The sequence below is a fragment of the Chanodichthys erythropterus genome, chromosome 12, assembly GCF_024489055.1.
Source record: "Chanodichthys erythropterus isolate Z2021 chromosome 12, ASM2448905v1, whole genome shotgun sequence".
Lineage (NCBI taxonomy): Eukaryota > Metazoa > Chordata > Actinopteri > Cypriniformes > Xenocyprididae > Chanodichthys > Chanodichthys erythropterus.
In genome coordinates, this window is record NC_090232.1 from 8,842,254 (window position 1) to 8,862,067 (window position 19,814).

A 19,814-nucleotide genomic window follows, 5' to 3' on the forward strand; every position below is an offset into this window, starting at 1 on the left:
TCATTGTGCCATTGAGTGAAGTTTGTGTTTTTAATGGTGAATCTTACATCAGTCTAAAATGAGGGATTGTATTTTTACATTACATTTTGCATAAAGAAAATAAGTTGATTTTCTCATTAAATAAATTTTAAAAAAATAATTAAAATTAAATTATCATATATTAATGTATAATTACAAATTTAATAATATAAATAATATTATAAATAATTAAAATAAATTAATTTAAGTTAATATACAACTGAAATAATATAAAATTTGTTTAGCCTTACATTAGTGAGAATATGATTTATAAGAGTTAAAATAATACTTATTAGATTCTCATTACAATTAAATCAAATAATTAAATTAAATTAATTATGAATACAACTGAAATAATATAGAATTTGTTTAGCATTACATTAACGGGAATAAGATTTGTACGAGTTAAAATAAGACTTTTGTCATTAGATTCTCATTACAGTTAAATTAAATAATAGTTTTATATAATAGTTAATTAAATTACATTATTGGCAATTGATGTTTCATTGTAATGATAATAATGGCCCAATGCAAAAAGTTTTAATGGCTTTAATTTCATTAAGCAAAATATCAGTTCTTTTTTTCTTCTTTTTGATTTTGTTGTGACATGTACCCACGTTCTTGACAGGTTTAGTGAGATTCACCCGTAAAGCATATCACATCTCCAGAGCGAACCTTATCATCTACTATAAATTCCATTTCCTCTTGGGGGAGTACACTTGTGTAACCTTAATCTAATCCTGAATTGTGAATATTAACCTCAATGTCAGTTCCATGAAAGGTTTGCAGCTCTTGTCACCTCTTTTGTATTGAACTTGTGTTGTATCCTTCACTGTATCTTCATAACCAGAGATAAGGCTGGATAAGTCTTAGACTCGTCCCTGCAGGGGATTTGAAGCTCAGTAAGTCATGTTCTGTGTTCACCCTATCCCGCGTATAGATTCAATATCATGCAGCTTGACAGATTAATGTTGCATCTGACTGGAATGTTGAACATTGCAAGGTCCTTGAGTATTAAATGTAACGTTCCTTCACACTAACACACAATCACTGAAGTTTTCAAACATAAAACAGTAACACTTTACAATAAGATTCATTAGTTAACATTATTTAATAACATTAGTTAACATGAACTAATAATGAACTGCACTTCTACAGCATTTATTAATCTATTTGTTAATGTTAATTTCAACAAATGAACAAATGTGTTTCTCATGGTTAGTTCATGTTAATTAATACATTAAAGTGTCCCTATTATGCTATTTCGAATATTATCTTTCATGCAATGTGTAATGTAGCTGTCTGTAAATGTAAACGATCTGCAAAGTTGTGAAGTCAAAAGTGCACAATAAAGTTATTGTCTCTCAAAAGAAAGAATCGACTCTGAACTGCCTAAACGAGCCGTTAGGAATTCGAATCTCACTTCCTAGTTGGCCACACATCACAAAGTAACACATTTGCCTAATGCCTGCCTATGGTTTTCATTGGCTGTCTGCGAACAACATCTACTTTGACCCGCCCTCAAACGCTGTAGCTGGTTCATGTTGTGTTCATGTCGAGAAGGCACTGTTTTCTGCTCAGCAAAAGCTAATTCTCTTTGTAACTCCCAAAGGATGAGGATATGAAGAGTCAGTGGTTAAAGGTGCCATCGAAAGTTTTTTTACAAGATGTAATATAAGTCTAAGGTGTCCCCTGAATGTGTCTGTGAAGTTTCAGCTCAAAATACCCCATAGATTTTTTTTTTTTATAATTTTTTTTTAACTGCCTATTTTGAGGCATAATTAGAAATGCGCAGATTCAGGCACCGGCTCCTTTAATTGCTTGCGCTCTCCGCCCCCCCAGAGCTCTCGACTCTATCATTGCATAAACAAAGTTCAAACAGCTAATATAACCCTCAAAATGGATCTTTACAAGGTGTTCGTCATGCAGCATGTCTAATCGCGCAAGTACAGTGTTTATTTTGATGTTTACATTGATTCTGAATGAGTTTGAGGCTGTGTTCCGTGGCTAACGGCTAATTCTACACTGTTGGAGAGATTTATAATGAATGAATTTGTGTTTATGAATTATACAGACTGCAAGTGTTTAATAATGAAAATAGCGACAGTCTTGTCTCCATGAATACAGTAAGAAACGATGGTAACTTTAGCCACATTTAACAGTACATTAGAAACATGCTAACGAAACATTTAGAAAGACAATTTACAATTATCACTAAAAATATCATGATATCATGAATCATGTCAGTTATTATTGCTCCATCTGCCATTTTTTGCTGTTGTCCTTGCTTGCTTACCTAGTCTGATGATTCAGCTGTGCACAGATCCAGACGTTAATACTGGCTTGTCTAATGTCTTGAACATGAGCTGGCATATGCAAATATTGGGGACGTACACAGTCGGTGTTATGTTGAGATTCGCCTGTTCTTCGGAGGTCTTTTAAACAAATGAGATTTACATAAGAAGGAGGAAACAATGGTGTTTGAGACTCACTGTATGTCATTTCCATGTAATGAACTCTTGTTATTCAGCTATGCCAAGGTAAATTCAATTTTCCATTCGATGTCACCTTTAAATCTAAAAGGGGGACTCTTAGTCTCTGGCTGTCATAAACTGTCAAATGCGGCTTTACCAAGCTCAACGGCTCTGGCTAAGCTGTGAAAACACTATTGCCTATTTTTTTAGAAAGGGGAGGAGCTGCTCGATATTCTCTGCCCTGTCTTCCCGTTTCAGTGGAAATTACATCAACACAGTGAATAAAGCAGCGAGCTTCAAGGCACTTCAGTGGGACTTTAAGTATGAGTCAGTTACAAACCTGCTAGTTACTGTGTACCCAGTGAGGGCTTTATGTCCCAATTTAAGTAAAAACTTACAAACGTCTGATGCAACCCTACCCAGGCAAAGAAGCAACATAAAAAGAATATGTGCTTAATTCCAAGTCTTCTGAAGCCATAAAATAGCTAAGATTTACAGTACTGTGAGTAGCGACTTAAATACATGTTTGGAATAGCATGAGGCTAAGTAAATGATGACAGAATGTTTATTTTGGTGTGAACTATTCCTTAAAATACATTACAACATACAAACAAATACAAATGCATATTTTCAGATTCCAGAATAAACCCACAACAGCTTTATAAAATGACACAAGTGGAACCAGCACAAGTCATTTTACTGAAGGCCTGCCTTGTTCTGTTTTCATCTCCAAGACAAGACCTGTCAAGCTCAGCTCAGTGCAGCAAAAACCTGTGCTGTCCAGACTCCAGCTGACCTACCATGACCTCTGAAATATCTTACTACACATTAACATCAACAGCTTCAGGTGCTAGACAACACGCATACCATTTAGACAATGCTGTTCAAGGAAATGCATTGTTTGCCTATACCTTAACTTCTGGCAACATGTGGACAGAAGAGGTTTTCAATGCACTTGTGAGTAAATAAATAAAAAATGTATATTACTTTTTTGAAGAAGCAACTCTGAAGCAATTTTATTGCCTAATTTAATAAGTCATCTGATTATGCAAAATTTGTTATACAGGGTTATTGTGGTAACACTTTACAATAAGGTATCATTTGTTAACATCAGGTAATGTATTAACTAACATGAACTAACAATGAGCAACACATTTGTTACAGTATTTATTCATCTTTATTAATGTTAGTTAATAAAAATCCAGCTGTTCATTGTTTGTTCATGATAGTTGGCAGTGCATTAACTAATGTTTTCCATAATAAATGTTGAACATTAACTAAGATTAATAAATTATGTATTGTTCATTCTTAGTTCATGTTAAAGGATTAGTTTACTTTAAAATGAGAATTACCCCAAGCTTTATTCACCCTCAAGCCATTCTAGGTGTTTATGACTTTCTTCTTTCTAATGAACACAATCAGAGTTATATTAATAATTATCCAAGCTTTATAATGGCAATGAATGGGTATGAAGCTCAAGAAAGTGCATCCATCCATCATAAACATACTCCACACGACTCCAGGGGAAAATGAAGGCCTTCTGAAGCAAAGCAATGTGTTTGTGTAAGAAAAAATATCCATGTTTAACAAGTTATAAAGTAAAATATCTAGCTTCTCCGCCTTCCGTATTCAACTTACAAAGAAAGTGTATTGCCTTTCGCAGTTCAAAAAGCTTACGCTGTTATTATTTATTATATATATAATATTTATTAAAGGTCCCATTCTTCGTGATCCCATGTTTCAAACTTTAGTTAGTGTGTAATGTTGTTGTTAGAGTACAAATAAAATCTGTACAATTTTAAAGCTCAAAGTTCAATGCCAAGCGAGATATTTTACTTAACAGAAGTTGCCTACATCGAACGGCCAGTTTGGACTACATCCCTCCACTTCCTTCTTTAATAACGTCACTAAAACAGTTTTGTGACTAACCTCCGCCCACAGGAATACACAAAAAAGGGGGCGTGGTCTTGTTGCGCTCCCACGGAGGAGAGCAAGAGTTGCGTTTGTAGAGTGTGTTTGTCGCCATGTCGTCGAAACGGTGTTATTTTCATCCCGCAGTCCAATCACCTTTGTTTGGCCTTCCCAGGGATGCTGTACTTAGAGATCAATGGTTACAATTTATGTTTAACTCGGTTCCCGAAAATTATAATTGTGGTATCCTTACTGCAATAGTTAATGTTGGACTGCAGTGCACATAATGGCCACAAGAGGGGACTATGTTTATGTATATGGCTGTTTTCCGTATGAGGTACTCTTCTGAGTGAGTGCTAACGTTGTACATTTTCTGTCGCTGCTTGTGGAGATTAAAGAGTTCAGTCTCTCGGGAATTATTGTCTTTTGTGTTCATTCGGCACAACACCACAATAATCCACATGTAAAACTATGTGCAGCACACGTTATGGTAAGAGGAGGACCTTTTCGGGCAAGGAGCGCTAAGCTGCTGTCGAATCACAACACAGGAACCGCTGGCACAATCAGAACTCGTTACGTATTTCTGAAGGAGGGACTTCATAGAACAAGGAAGTCATCAGCCGTTTTTATGACAGTGGAAACAGCAGTAAGTAAATTATGTGAAAAATACTGTTTTTTTTACACACGAAACATGAACACATGTTATATTGCACACTATAAACACAATCAAAGCTTCAAAAAACCATGAAAAACAGGACCTTTAATATAACTCTGATTGTGTTCATGAGAAAGAATAAAGTCATAAACACCTAGAATTGCTTGAGGGTGAGTAAAGCTTGGTGTAATTCTCATTTTAAAGTGAACAAATCCTTTAACTAAAGTAGTTAACTAATGTTAACTAATGAGTTATTGTTATGTTAACTAAAATTATTACAAATATTTGTTAATTGCAATAAAGCTGAAATAAAATAAAATATAAATATTAATTGTAAAACTAAAACTAAACAAAATATTTCAGTTTATTGTTTTTGTCACGATCACCGTCTGCCCCTGTCAAGTTTCGGACTACATTTCCCATCATCCCCCCTGTCAATCACATGCACTCACTCCACCAATCACCTGTTGCCACATACAGTCATGCACACTCCACACTAATCACCACACCCAGCTGATACGCATTACCTGGACTATAAAGGACTCACACATACACCACCTCACCGCGAGGTCTTGATTACTCTGGTATCACTTCTGAGCGTTTATATTCCTGTCTGCCTGTCTGTTGCCGTTACTGTCTGTTCCCTGTTATTGACCCGTTGCTGCCTGTCCTGACCCTTGCCTTGTCTACCGTCCTGTGAATGATATCTGCCTGTCCTCGATCTACTGCCTGTACTCTGACCACGACTCTGCCTGTTCCTTGCTGTTCCTGTCTGATCCTGATTGACCCTGCCTGTACGACTACGATATTCTTAATAAAGCTTGCAAATGGATCTCTGTCTGAGTCCCGCCTCGTTACAGTTTTGGCATTGCCTTGAAGCACTATAATTATTAACTAGAAAAAAGTAGAACTAACTAATGAAATAAATGGCGCCTACATAGCAATATTTTAAAACAACAAAAGGACATAATGAAATAGCTAAAATCTAAATAAAACATGAAAATGAAAAAATATAAAAATAAAAGCTAATTCAAAATTTTAAAAAATTCAGACGTTCAGAAGGAAGTTCGGACGGAAGGAAGGAAGGAACTGACTATTAGCAAGCACAAAACAAATGAATGAAATACATCTGCCACCAAATGCTTCATATTAGCCAAGATTCATTATGAATCAGCAATTTAGACAAGGGAATGGAGGATTAAAAAAACTTGTACTGAATGATGTTCTTTTGCCTTTTTCACTTTTATGACTTGGATAGATATTTAATACAGATATTAGAAACTCAGGACTTTTAACAGGAACATTGATACACAGAATGGAACCAAAAGGTTAAGTGCACTTCTCAAGGACACAAGGGCTCTGGTCAAAGGAAACAGCCTGTGCAGGAATCTGTGTCACCCTGTTAAAGTGCAGGTTCCTCCTGCAGCACCGCACACACTTGGCCTTGTACATACAGATGAATCTTCAGCGTTCGCATTCTCAGCTCCACATTTGGCCTCAAGTCCAATGAAACCTCCTTGTCTGGGAAAATTACGGCCCAACCAATCAGTGTCAGCTGTAACTGCGGACGGATCAGTTTGAGTTTACAATGCGAAGCTCTGACAATGACAACGACAAAATCAGCACTGAGGAAGCCATCGTAAAACCCACTTTAGCACTGGGTTTTAAAGATTCGACAGTTATGAATGCATGAAAAGAGCTGGATTAAAACTGTAATAACTCTAGCTGGACGCAAGTAATTAAACTGCTGCTAGACAGTCTCACTCCATCTTCTGATTTTATCTACTTCTCAAGGTCAGACAGCATTAAAGGAACCAAAAATGTAAAAATACACAATAATTATTTGAATGCACAAGGCAAACTCATAACCCATGGCCTTACAACTGCAATTCTGACTGAATAATGAAGCTAATAAAAACAGATATTATCTATAGGGAATGTCAATGCTTCAAAGAAAAGATCCAAGATGGAGGAACCTGTGATGCAGAAATTTTTAAATTAAAAAAGTACAAAATAATAATAATATTAATCAGTGTGTTATTTTGTGTTATTTATATACTATTATAGTATTTATTTAATATGTTTTAGTAATTGTATTATGTGGGTTTTGTCATTTTTATTAGTTTTTATTTAGCTTTATGCATCGGAGAGTTAAATGCAAAAGATGTAAATGTCCAAGTCTCAAGCGAGGTGAATAACTGTAATGATATATATTTCCTGAATGTGAGATACACTTACAAAAAGTTCTGTCTAAAAAGTCCTGCTTGATCTCATGTATTCCCCTTTAGGGTGAGATAAATGGTATTTCCTTCTCTGTCTCTCCCTCCCTCTTTCTTTTTCTGAGAGTGCATTGATGTTCATGGCTGGTTGAGCTGATGTGTTCTGGCATTTTCTTTTCGCCGGTTTGGGAATGTCCTGCTTACACCATACACGGTGGATAGAAACACACACACACATTGAGAAGAGATGAGGCCCTGTGAGGAGGCACAGTTGCAGAAAAACTGTTACACATGAATGAGGTAAGTTCATGGTAAGAATTGTAACTGTTGTCCAAAAACATCACTCAAGTTTGGGAATCCACAAATGCCCGTTTCCACCTTGAAAGGGATTTATCTAATAGAGGAGAAGCATTTCCAATTGTCGAGCATGGGTTTCATTTTGTTTGTGTATGCGATGATGAATGAGTCAGTGCTGGAATTTGTTATTTTTAATATTTTGCTGACTGCTCAATGAGGTTGTTATCAGTAGCAGAAAGCATCAGCGTTTTTTCTGCGTCTCGCTATCTGTTGTACTGTAATCACAACACAAATTTCAAACAAATGTGTTTCGATTCCTGATAAACATCCACTGATGCAAGTTTGGATTATTAAAAGAGAATGATTAGAAAACAGATCCTTCATACACAAAGTGGTAACACTTGACCATAGGATGTCAACCTTTTCCAACTCAAGAAACTCTTACTAATAACATGTATTAAAGAGGACCTACTATGCTTTTTTACATTTTCAAATGTCTTTAGTGTTTAATGTTGCTGTTTGAGCTCTGCAAAGTGACAAAGCACAAAGTCCACTTAAATAAGGAGTTATTCTCTATATCATTGCACGCTGTTTTCTGGGAATGAACACGTCACAGTATTGGACCCCATGGACCCCAGCTGAAAAATGTCACGTTTGACAGATGTTTAATACTTGATATTCAATCTCCATCACAAAGTGACACTCATGCATATAACCAGAAAATGTGCATTTCCACAAAACTAATAATCCACCCAAGAAAACTAGCCTCAAGCACGTTTTCTGCAGTCGTATTTTATGGTGCAACAATCCATCTTTCATTTTATAATTATATTACAATACTATATGCTAAACTATAACTGCAACCACAATCTAGCATATATAAAAATGACCATTTAAAACTATTACAGATGCTGTTAGCTGGTAAATTATTATCTGTTCCGCTTGGATTTTCTTTTATCTTTTAAGACCTTTGGGAAACTGAAATCAGTGACAGAAATATACTAAAAAATAGGTCAAATTACTACTTAGGCCACACTTACTTTACATCAGGTCAATTATATGCAAATCTACACGTCCGTTCATTCTTAAAATAAATTACTAAACTATAACAAATGCTGTTAGCTGGTAAATTATTAAACATCTGGTCCACTTGGATTTTTTTTTATCTCTTAAGACCTTTGGGAAACATGTGAAAATGAAATCAGTGACAGAAATGTACTAAAATTAGGTCAAATGTGCCACCTTGTGTGTGGATTTTTGAGAATCATTTATGCTGTGAACAAACATTTCTGAAATGCTTTGATTTTACCCTGCTTTCCATCTGTTCAGCAGCTTGAATGAATCTGTGGGTGGCTTGTCATTCATAAAAGATTTGGAATAACATGAGAAGTAATGAATAGTTTCACAATCTCCAAATCAAATAAGACTTTTTATTTTTACACTTTATTACAAATACAAAAAATGCAACTATGTGTTGTTACATAATGAAGCTACTGATGCTATTGAACTGATGTATGTGATGTAGTCAGGTTAATTCAGTCATATTAAATCACAATTTAACGGGAAAACTGCTAAAAGGGAACTGAAGGCTGCTCTATATCACTCTATATCTGCTAATGACAGTACCAGGTGCTTTAAGTGCCCTGGTGTCAACGATCAGTGTTTAACTGCCCATGCAAGAATAACATTTAACTGCTCTAGAACAAGAGGAAGGAGTTTCTTGAAGCAGCAGTGTCAAATCAACATGCTTAAGATAAATGAACTCTTACAGGCACTAATTTAATCTTTGGACATCTGCTCTACTAAATCAGTTTGTTCAGATAGTGGTGAGGAACACATGTTGTTTAAAAGGGATCTAGGACAGAAAAAATACCCAGTATTGCCGATGAATTTAAAATCACCATTCATTCAATATAAGAATAATGCCTAATGTGAACAAGGTTTGGACTGATTAGAAGCACTAACCCCCATAATGGAGACTTCAGCATACTGTAAATTAACCGCATTAGTAACACTAAACTGAGCTTTAAAGGGGACCTATTATGCAAAATTCACTTTTACACATAAATGTCTGTCAGCAGTGTGTGTACACAACCACCCTATAATGGCAAAAATCCACCCACTGGATTAATCCCCATAAATCATAAGCAGTGTCTCAGAATAAGCTGTTTGCAGTTTCTATGCAATGTGACATCACATTGCATAGGCCCCGCCCACGACTGCTGACTGACACTGTCTGTACACAGTCTGCCATGTTTATCTCCTCGCCAGAGCATTTAACAGCAGCATTCAAGAAATGTATTCTTATTAAAGCTACTAAAACTATTCAGTCAAGAGCAGTGAGTGAGTTTAAGTGCAATAACATGTGAAAGAGAACTTATGCTGGGTACACACCACAAGATAATTTCTGATTTTGGGCCGATTTCTCCCCTTCCGACAATCCTAGGTAATGTCCCGGTTATCTTGATGGTTCTACAGATTATCTTGTCAGATTTTCCTGTGGTGTGATGTGTGTTAAAGGTGAGATATTCGCAGTAAAATATCCAAAAACCACTAGGCTAGTGTTATATATTTTGTCCAGCTGATTACTAACAATATCTCTAATGTTTTCAACTACTTGTAAATCATGAGAAAATTCCCATTCTAAACAGTGACACGGGGCAGTGCAGTCGCCTGTCAATGACGTCAGTTATCCTTTGTTACTGCCTTTACTGACGTAGAAACCACATGACAACAGTGCCGTGGACAAATGCGGAAGTAGAGTCTAGCGTCCAGCAAACCACTAGCTTGCTTCAAACAGTTCCTTATTTACTTCTTGCACGTTTTATGGTGGATTGTGTTACTTATTTATGGAACATAATTACTGTTTACCATCTGCCGTTGGTTCTGTCGACAAGGACAGCTCCCGTAAACGTAAGTGTACGGGCCAACCAAACGACCCAAGAAGAGTTTGGGACAAGAGGAGAGAAGGAGCAAGGATCAATATCGGTGTTGCATTTTCTAGATGGAGAGAGCTTCGCGACAAACTTCACCTAGAAAGAGATGCCGATCTCGCTTGTGTTTTACTCGACAGGTGAGTTGTTTTGATTTGTATCTTTACTGAAAACGTATGCCATTATAACGATCAACACGATTAGTATTATGGGGCATACATGCCAAACGCGGGGCATTGCGTCTCTAAACCCGCACGAGGACGTGTCTGATCCATAGTCTGATCGTGTTTTTGCATTGACTTTGTATGTAATCTACTCGCGCAAATCGTTGAACTCGCATTTGCTATGTATGCCCAATTATTGTGTTTGAATGTACACGAGTGTATATATTTGTTGAACAAGTGGTAATCGTTTATTTATCATCTGACTAAACAGTAGTCAATTAATTTGATAATTTACTGTCAAACTATATTTGCTGTATTGTATTGCAATATAGCATGACGCAATATGTAATGGTGGCATGTGAAAATTGTCTTTTTCAGACACTTACGAAATGCAGTATTGGATAGATTTTGTTAGTTACTGTAGCAGCTACAGTGTAGTTATCATAATTTTACATCATAACCTCACAATAAAAATTGTGCTGTCAATACATACAGTATGATACATATGGTAAAGCGGAAGCAGCGCCGGCGATTGTGGCATAATAAAAGTTCCGCTGCTCGTGAGGCATGTTGCGCAATCACTCCAGCGGCCTCGTTCAGCTCCTACAACACTCGGTCCTGCCCTGCTTCATACTACAGTAACGTTAATAATCACATCCATTAACATGTTTTCTTCCCAAGTCTGTTGAGGTGGAGACCACATGTCCCAAGATTCCACACTCAAACTTGCTGTCATCAAGCAACGCCTTTGTTTTGAATAGGCCTCTAGCAACATCTAGCGGACAAAATTATTACATACTGCACCTTTAAGAGTGACTAAATCTGCTTGGAAGAACGTCGGAGGTGTCCCGATTTCGTTTCACGTGATAATCTCCAGAGCGTGCATGCGTTTTCCTCAGGGTTCCCCCCACACATCAGAACATGTTGAATATTTACAATCCGAAATCCTGATGTGTGGGGGGAACCCTGAGAAAAATACATGCATGCTCTGGAGATTATCATGTGAAACAAAAAAATATCCAATCAGAAAGTGAGCTGACAGAAGACAGAAGCATAATAAACACTGTCACGGCGCAGCACAAAGTTAAATGGATTTAGACAGCAGAGATGGAGGATCAGCTTGTCGAGTGTTTATACAACGTGTCCTGTAAAACATACCAAAATCATTCCAAACATTATTTAAGCAATTTCTTCCTGCCTATCGTCCGTCATGTTTACTCTGAAGTCTCAAGAGATTTTGCAAGATTTCACAGTCGGGACTCTGGTTGAAAATCTGTTGGCGTGTGGTGTACTATGTTTGTCACATCACGGATAGGTTCAAAACGGTTAAATCTAGGATTTTTTTGTCCTCATGTTTGTAGTCTCTCACATTTTGAAAAGTTTTCAAAAATCTTTTAGTGTGTACCCAGCATTAGTTTGATACTCACGGGATCACAAGTTTAGACTGATATGGTTTTATAACTAATAAACTTTCATGATGATGAAGAACTGGAGTGTTATATAAGCGTGATTGCAATAGAGATGATACTCAAAACCAAACAGACGTATTAGTTTTTGGTAGAGTATCCTAGGCAAGAGCTGTACAGGCTCCGCCACTCTTCTGGAAAGCGGGGCGGGGAGCAGCAATTCATTTGCATTTAAAGATACATGCACGAAAACACCATGTTTTTCCTTTCACTCAAAACTGAGCATTTACAACATGGTAAATGCTCAATAATAAATGTATAATAAATGATCTGTGGGGTATTTTTTGGGGTACACCTGAGACTTATATTACACCTTGTAAAAAGGAGCATAATTGCTCCCCTTTATAAACAATTAGCCTTATTAGTTAATAAATCAACTATATTTACAATCCTTATAAGCCTCCATTTTTTGCCCTGCCTACCTAATTAACACTCTGAGGTCTGAAAACGTGCCTGCACGTTTTGCAGGGTTTTTTTCACATTGCAGCAAAACAGACTTAAAATACTCCGTCATTTCTTGTCATAGAGACATAAGTAATATATCAATTGAAACTATAGAATATCTTCTTTTATTTGAATACACTCAGAGTAAAAACAAAATGTTGTGCTTTTTGTAAAATAAAGAAAACTAACATGATGCGTGATCTCTCCTCTCCCTCTGAACGAAGTCCAATCTGATAGTTCTCAGAAAATGAACTGTAACTTAGTGAATACTAATCACAGAAAAATTAAACTTATGTCTAAAAAAACGTTAAGATGTCAGGTTTTAAATCAGGTAAGTCAAATCGAAAACAAACCTTCTGTGTTTATGTAATCTGTATGAAAAGAGAGCCATGTCAGAAGTCCGTGATTCAGCTCATTATCCACTAATGCGGCCACGCCCACGGAGGGAGCGCTATTCAGACGCAAATTCAGAGGCAATACATGCATTCATCGTCTCAATCGTGTATTTATTGTCTTGAAAAGTGTTTATCTGGATGTAAAAGTCATGGTTAGCGAGCTCTAGAAGACATGCAGTTAGTTCATAGACAGTAAAAGAAATGGACACAGCGACCCTATTGGAACTCAATTGAGTCAAGTGAAGCCCATTTTTAGCGATTTTTAGTACTTCCGTTTCTGACGCGCAGACTCAAACTAAGCTTGATGACGTCCGCAACCTGTCTGACAGATGTAAATCTTCTAGTAGCTGTGTGTGCAAACTGCCATGGTTAATCTTGCAGAGACGGAGAGCTTGAGCGAGGAGTTCTTTGGCGTGAGTGAGCAGGAGTAAGTATTCTAATTAATTATTTTGTATAGTATTTTAAAATGTAACTCCAGTACGCCATATTAAGATAATCTCCCCGATTGTCTGCGAGCTTCTCCTCATGTCTATACGGTAATATCTCTACTTTGCGACAGAGAGTCGAGTGGTTATGACGCAATCGTTAGCTTATTTTTACAAAAACTGTTTGCCATAATGTAACATAGAAGGTAATGGAGCCCTTTATACATTGTCATGTATCTTTGGAAATAAATAATGGACAAATTGAGTCTTTAAACGCTTCAGATGTAAAGTTATTCACTGTCAAAGTGACGCCAAAATGAATGGGAGTCAATGGGGATGCTAACGCAAGTGAAGTTCTGCTACAAGATGGCAGCACGCGGTCGACTTCCTTGGGCACTGAGTTAGTTCCTGTTTTCTTTTCTTCTATAGATGAAGTTTAGATGAGTTTTTGTTTCTTTAGCGCCCTCCGGCTGCAGTATGTATTGGAAACTCCATTCATGGAATAACCTCTTCTTCTTTTAGATGAATTTGTGGACTAAAAATGCACAGAGCGCCCTCCGACTTCAAGGATGAATTAAAAACACCAGCGCTCATAGTAATGACAGTGAATATTAAATAAAAATAACTCCTCTGTATAGAAAATTGACATAAACATATGAGAATCCAATATTATTCCAAATGTGCATGCTTTTAAAATAAAAGCCTATATTCAGACTCTTTGCATCACAGAAATACATTATATTTTAAAGTATAATATAAAACCATTATTTTATATTGTAATAATATTTTTCTGTATGTTTCATATATCATGATGTGCTTGAGACAACACAGAAGGTTTTTTTCACAGCCTACCTGACTGAAATGCCTCATTAATATGCAAGTCATTTCAGCTCATTACTATCCAATTCTTTTGTCTTCTCAGGTGTTAATGGCCCATTTTCAGTGGTGATTCACGCCTCCTCGCATACTGTGTTTCTTGGCAAAAAGTGTCTTACAAAAACTAAATCAATATATTGTTTTATATGAAGGAGTAGGCAGCATAATTTTTAGCAAAAAGCAAAAACTCTAGTCTGCAACCTCCAATACCCTAAACCCTATACTTTTTTTGGCCTTATTTCATTGACTTAAGTTTTTTGTTTTTTCAATAACCACGCATAAATGTTATTCCTTCAAAAACACAAACATGTACATACATGTTCCTCACATATTATTGTAGCCTAGTTTGTGCTGAATACAGTGTAATGACACTTTTGTCATTAATATGTTTATGATCAACTGAAAAAAGCACAAATGTCAGGGCATGTCAAGACTTCGCCAAGCCCCAAATCAGCCTCAGACTCCAGAGGGTTAAATATTCATATGCAAGAGCCAATGAAATACAGTAAGTTTGTTCATATTCATACACGTTACATTAAGATATTCACTATTTCTGATGTATTTTCAGAGGAGGCATAAGGGGGATGGTATCAATCAAAGGTCAATGAAGAGAAAGTTCAAGGATATCATGTAATAAACCTTAAAAAAAACATATATTTTCATTTATGAGTCTCTTGAGAGATGATGTAGCTTTCTCAAATGAAAACATCCCAACAGCAGAACATATTGGACATTGACGTAAAGGTGTTAGCAAGGGTTTAGCAACAATCACAGAAAGGATGTATGCAGTCTGGCACACCGGCCGACACACCATCTGATCCTCACTTTTACTATGCCTTCAGAGGAAAACAGTAACTACTCTCTTAAAAGAATATCTACAAAAGTAAATATGTCTTCATTCATGTCTTTATTCAGCACACACACTCTATAATTTTGTTAAATTATAGGTATATATAAATTCAGTGCTCTTTTTTCTAAAGATGATTATGTCTAGAAATGCACCAGAGAAAAGAGTGAATGTTTCTTTACCAACACAAGGAAAAGAAGGACATCTTCAGTATAGCTATTATTGTAAAACTCTCTCTCTCACACATACACACGCACACACATATACACACACAGAAAGAGTGGCCTGCTTTCATTTCAGGCCGCCCCTCCTACCATAGCAGGAGATGCATCTCTCACCACCTGGGATGTTACCCAGCACTGGAAGTGGTAATTGCATTTCAATTATAGGCACGTATGTTTGTGTGGTGTGTGTCTGGTCTTGTGCAACACTCACTGTATGTATAGTATTGGACTGTATGTATAGGATTCATTGATTCATTGTATAAATAAGAGGAAAGCTATTCCAACCAAGCATTATTTGTGACCTACTGTACCAAAATAGTCAAATACTATCTGCATCCTCATTGTGGGTTGAGACAGCAAGGACGGTCTGTTTTAAGGCAGGTTCACACCAAGGACGATAACTATAACAAAATGTTTCAAGGTCTGTGTACACCAAGGATGATAATATATTGTACGTTATTATTATACAATATAGTTATAAAAAACGTTCTAAATGTAAAGGAATAGCAGAGTGCACACCACAAATATAACGATAACACCACAGAGGATTGATATCATTGGAATCACTTTAAAAACTATTTTTCCAGCTGATGAACAATAAAAACATTGACAGCCAATCAGAATCCATCCTACTTGAACATTTAAAGTGACAGATGACGAAACTGTGCTCATTAAAATGACAGATAACTTACTTTTAGCTTCTGACTAAGGCTCAAATCTTGATCATAGTGCTACTAACTACAAAATTACACTGGTATTCAAGGACAGGCATTAAGGTGGTTTAGATAATACCTATCAGACGATTACCGTTTTGTTTATTTAAACTAAGAAAAATGGAAGATAACTTCAGTAAATTATGGAGTGCCACAAGGATCTGTGTTAGGCCCTCTGCTATTTCAATATATATTATAAGAAAACATGGAATTAGTTTCCACTGTTATGCTGATGATATTCAGTATGTGACAGAGATATATATCCAAGTTGACAGAGTGTGTTAAAGATATCAAATATTGTATGACCAGTAATTTTATTCTGTTGAATTCAGATAAGACTAAGGTATTACTTACTGGGCCAAAAACCTGTACACAGAATCTCTTAGAATACAATGTGCATTTAGAAGGATGTACTGTTACTTCATCCTCTACAGTTAAAGACCTTAGACAGCAACATGTCTTTTGAAAATCATATTTCATATGTTACAAAAACTGCCTTCTTCCACCTCAGAAACATCGCTAAGCTACGGATCATATTAATTCATGCATTCATGACCTCTAGACTAGATCACTGTAATGCATTACCAGGTGGTTGTCCTGCATCCTCAATAAGCAAGCAATTATTAGTCCAAAATGCATCTGCTAGAGATAAAATATGATCGCATAACACCAATTTTTTCATCTCTACACTGGTTACCTATTAAGTTCTGTATCAATTATAAAGTATTGCTACTGACCTATGCCTTATAGCAATTCTTTATAATTGAATAAACCATTTATAAATGGTTTCAATCCATCATGCTCTTTAAGGTCACAAAACTCTGGGCTTCTGGTAGTACCTAGGATATTTAAGTCCGCTAAAGGAGGGAGAGCGTTTTCACATTTAGCTCCTAAACTCTGGAATAGCCATCCTGATAATGGAGCTTAGACTCTTTAAATCTAGATTAAAGATGCATCTCTTTACTCCTGCGAGGACTTCAGATGTCCCAACACCAGTGAAGAGATGACTCAAGAGCACTTCAAATGATAGAAAACTGAATCAACAATCCTACATTTTTTCTATATATCCTAATCATTTGTTAACAACATGTATTCTTTGCTTCATTGAGCTCATCTCTGAACTTAAAGCATTTGGTCATGCAATACTAAAAGTTCACTAAAACAAGCTACATATACATCAATAAAATCATGGCACCTAGCAGTAAGTATAGGCCTACCTATTGCAACCAACAGTAATATGACCTGGCGACTGCCAATGATAAAATCACTGTCAGCGTGAACGCCTCTTTACACGTCATAATGGACAGACGCCCAAACAGCTGAGTGAGTGGCCTCTCACTCTCTCTCTCTCTCATGTACTCACACACTTTATTACTCTGACATCTGGCGCTTTTCACTAATATAATCCCTCTTCCCTTCCCAAGCCTTCCCAACAAGGACAAACAAGATGGTCTCTATCTATCTATCTATCTATCTATCTATCTAAATAGTTTGAAGAACAGGTACATGGAAATAAAATTAGAACGTCTATCTGATAGGAATAACAGGTACTTTGATATAAAATAAAGATTGTATCATTTATGATTGACATCATAAATCTATATAATATGAAGAACAGTCAGGTACTTAGAAATAAAATCTGATGTAACACTGAATGAACTATAAATGTAAAAGACAATATCCTTCTGCACATGTTTCCTTCAATGCTCCATCCCTTTAATCTTTGGGGATCTTGAGCCACCTGCCATATATGAGCGCGCGCTCATCTGGACATCAAAGCGGATTTGGCGCGGCCCGCCACTTTCATGCCGTTACACACAGCGAGCATCAAGTATTGACAGTCCATCTACACTGAGCGACGCGACAAAAGTGGAACGCCTCCGTTATAATCAGTGAATGTTGATATCTGCGCTGATAATAACTTAAAAGAACCGACTCACTCAAGAGTCATTCGGACGACCCTGGCCGCGCTGTATGATTTTTAGTCACTAAAAGGAATGGTGCTCATAAGAGTCGTTCGTTTAAAAATCGGACTGGACGCGCCTGGTGCGTGCACGAGAACCGTACGTGAACATCACAAAAATCGTTTAGTTTCGGTGCATTTTAAAATGTATCCTTACGGATCCTTACCAGAACCGATTCTCGGTTCCCAAATCATAGACGCGTATACGACACTGACATGCACAAGGCCTACAAAGTCATTTTTCTACATGCTCTCAAGAGGGAATCGGTTAAAAATACACGAAATTCTTCACCACACATTTATTTATTTGGCTAAAGCGAAGTGTTTTGCTATATAATAGCATATATTCAAAACCCGTGCTTGAGTGGTCATTGAAGCAATAGCAAGGGGGTGTGTGAAGGGTGTGATGAGACATTTAAAGATCGGTGGGTGTGATACTCACTCGCTTTGCCCTGTTTGGGTCTCTGGAGGAGCCTTTGGACGGTAATCAGATCCTCCGTCTTCACCGCCTGCAAGAGTTCCTGTTCTTTCCCCATCCTGTTCAATCACACACTCAAGCACCCTCTCTCACACATGCAGTCATGGCTATACTTCTACATCCAGCGCATCTTCAGGGGACCAGGCGACCATAGCGGTGCCGTTAACGCCAGCACATCCTCGCCGTTCATCATAAAAAGGTCGAGTGCGCAGAGACGCGCAGGACGCGTTTACATGCCCAGTGGAGTGACCAGCGCCGTCCACGCAGTCGCTAACGATGAAAAACGGTCTTATTGCGTACTGAGGTGACAGAATCCAATCGTTTTCAGGTTAAAGGGACGGCGCGGAAACCTTGCGCGTATTTACGCACGGTGACATGGCTCGATACAAAAATATCAGATGTTGTGTAAATCAAAACGGAAGGCGTCTCTTTGACCCGAAGCTCGTAGAGAGACTGTATATATTACGTAAACATCCAGGCAGATGTGCGCGCGGGCGCTGGAGGTTGTAATCCGCTGTCGCTTTCTCATGTGCGCATGTATGTGTGTGTGTGTGTGTGTGTGTGTGTGTGTGTATCTGTGTATGTATGGCAAGCTGTTTTAACATTTATTCTTTAAAACACTGGTGTAAATGTTGTTACTATATGCAAGCTACTTTTTAATACTAGTACAAAATAGTGAATAATATTTTTAAGTTTTACCATATAAAAACATTATTTTCTAATAGATGTAGATCTTTATTTAATTAGTACTAGAAAAACTTGAATAGATTCTTAGTAAAACTACAACTAGGTACCAACAAAAAATGCTAGCTGGAAGCAAGGCAGTAACGGGTGGAGGAGGTCATTTTTTAATTAAAAGGAATTAAACTTTAAACTTTAAAAATTTTAACTATTTGCAATTATATATATATATATATATATATATATATATATATATATATATATATATATATATATATATATATATATATATATATATATTCACTCTTATTTGTATGTCTAATATTTAAAAAATGCAAAACATTTCTTGTCTTGTCACATTCAGTTATGAATTACGTTAATCATATATTAATCAAATAATAGCGTGTTTGTGTTGAGTAGTTTGCATCACTGGATATTATTGTCAGTCACTGAATATTTCAATCATAAAACGGTCGTCAAATATTAAATGTTTAGCTACATACTCTTTCACTGCTAAAACAAAAGCGTTGCATTGGAATTCGCACTCATCTTCTGTGAACAGTTAGCCCCGCCTTCTTTGATTTGATTGGCCAGCTCACTCATTCTGCCAGTGATGAGCATTGTTAAGGCC

At 36.8% G+C, this 19,814-nt stretch overlaps 1 protein-coding gene across 1 annotated transcript in view; it reads right to left on the bottom strand.

Annotated features, from left to right (window-relative positions):
• The window catches only part of si:dkeyp-9d4.3 (caskin-1), a 63,416-nt gene extending 44,555 nt beyond the window's left edge, over positions 1-18,861 (bottom strand). The window contains exon 1 of the mRNA XM_067405000.1: positions 18,467-18,861. Coding sequence (XP_067261101.1) covers positions 18,467-18,560 — 94 coding nt within the window. The 5' untranslated portion in view covers positions 18,561-18,861. The remainder of the gene's footprint in view (positions 1-18,466) is intronic.
• Between the last annotated feature and the right edge of the window lie 953 nt (positions 18,862-19,814).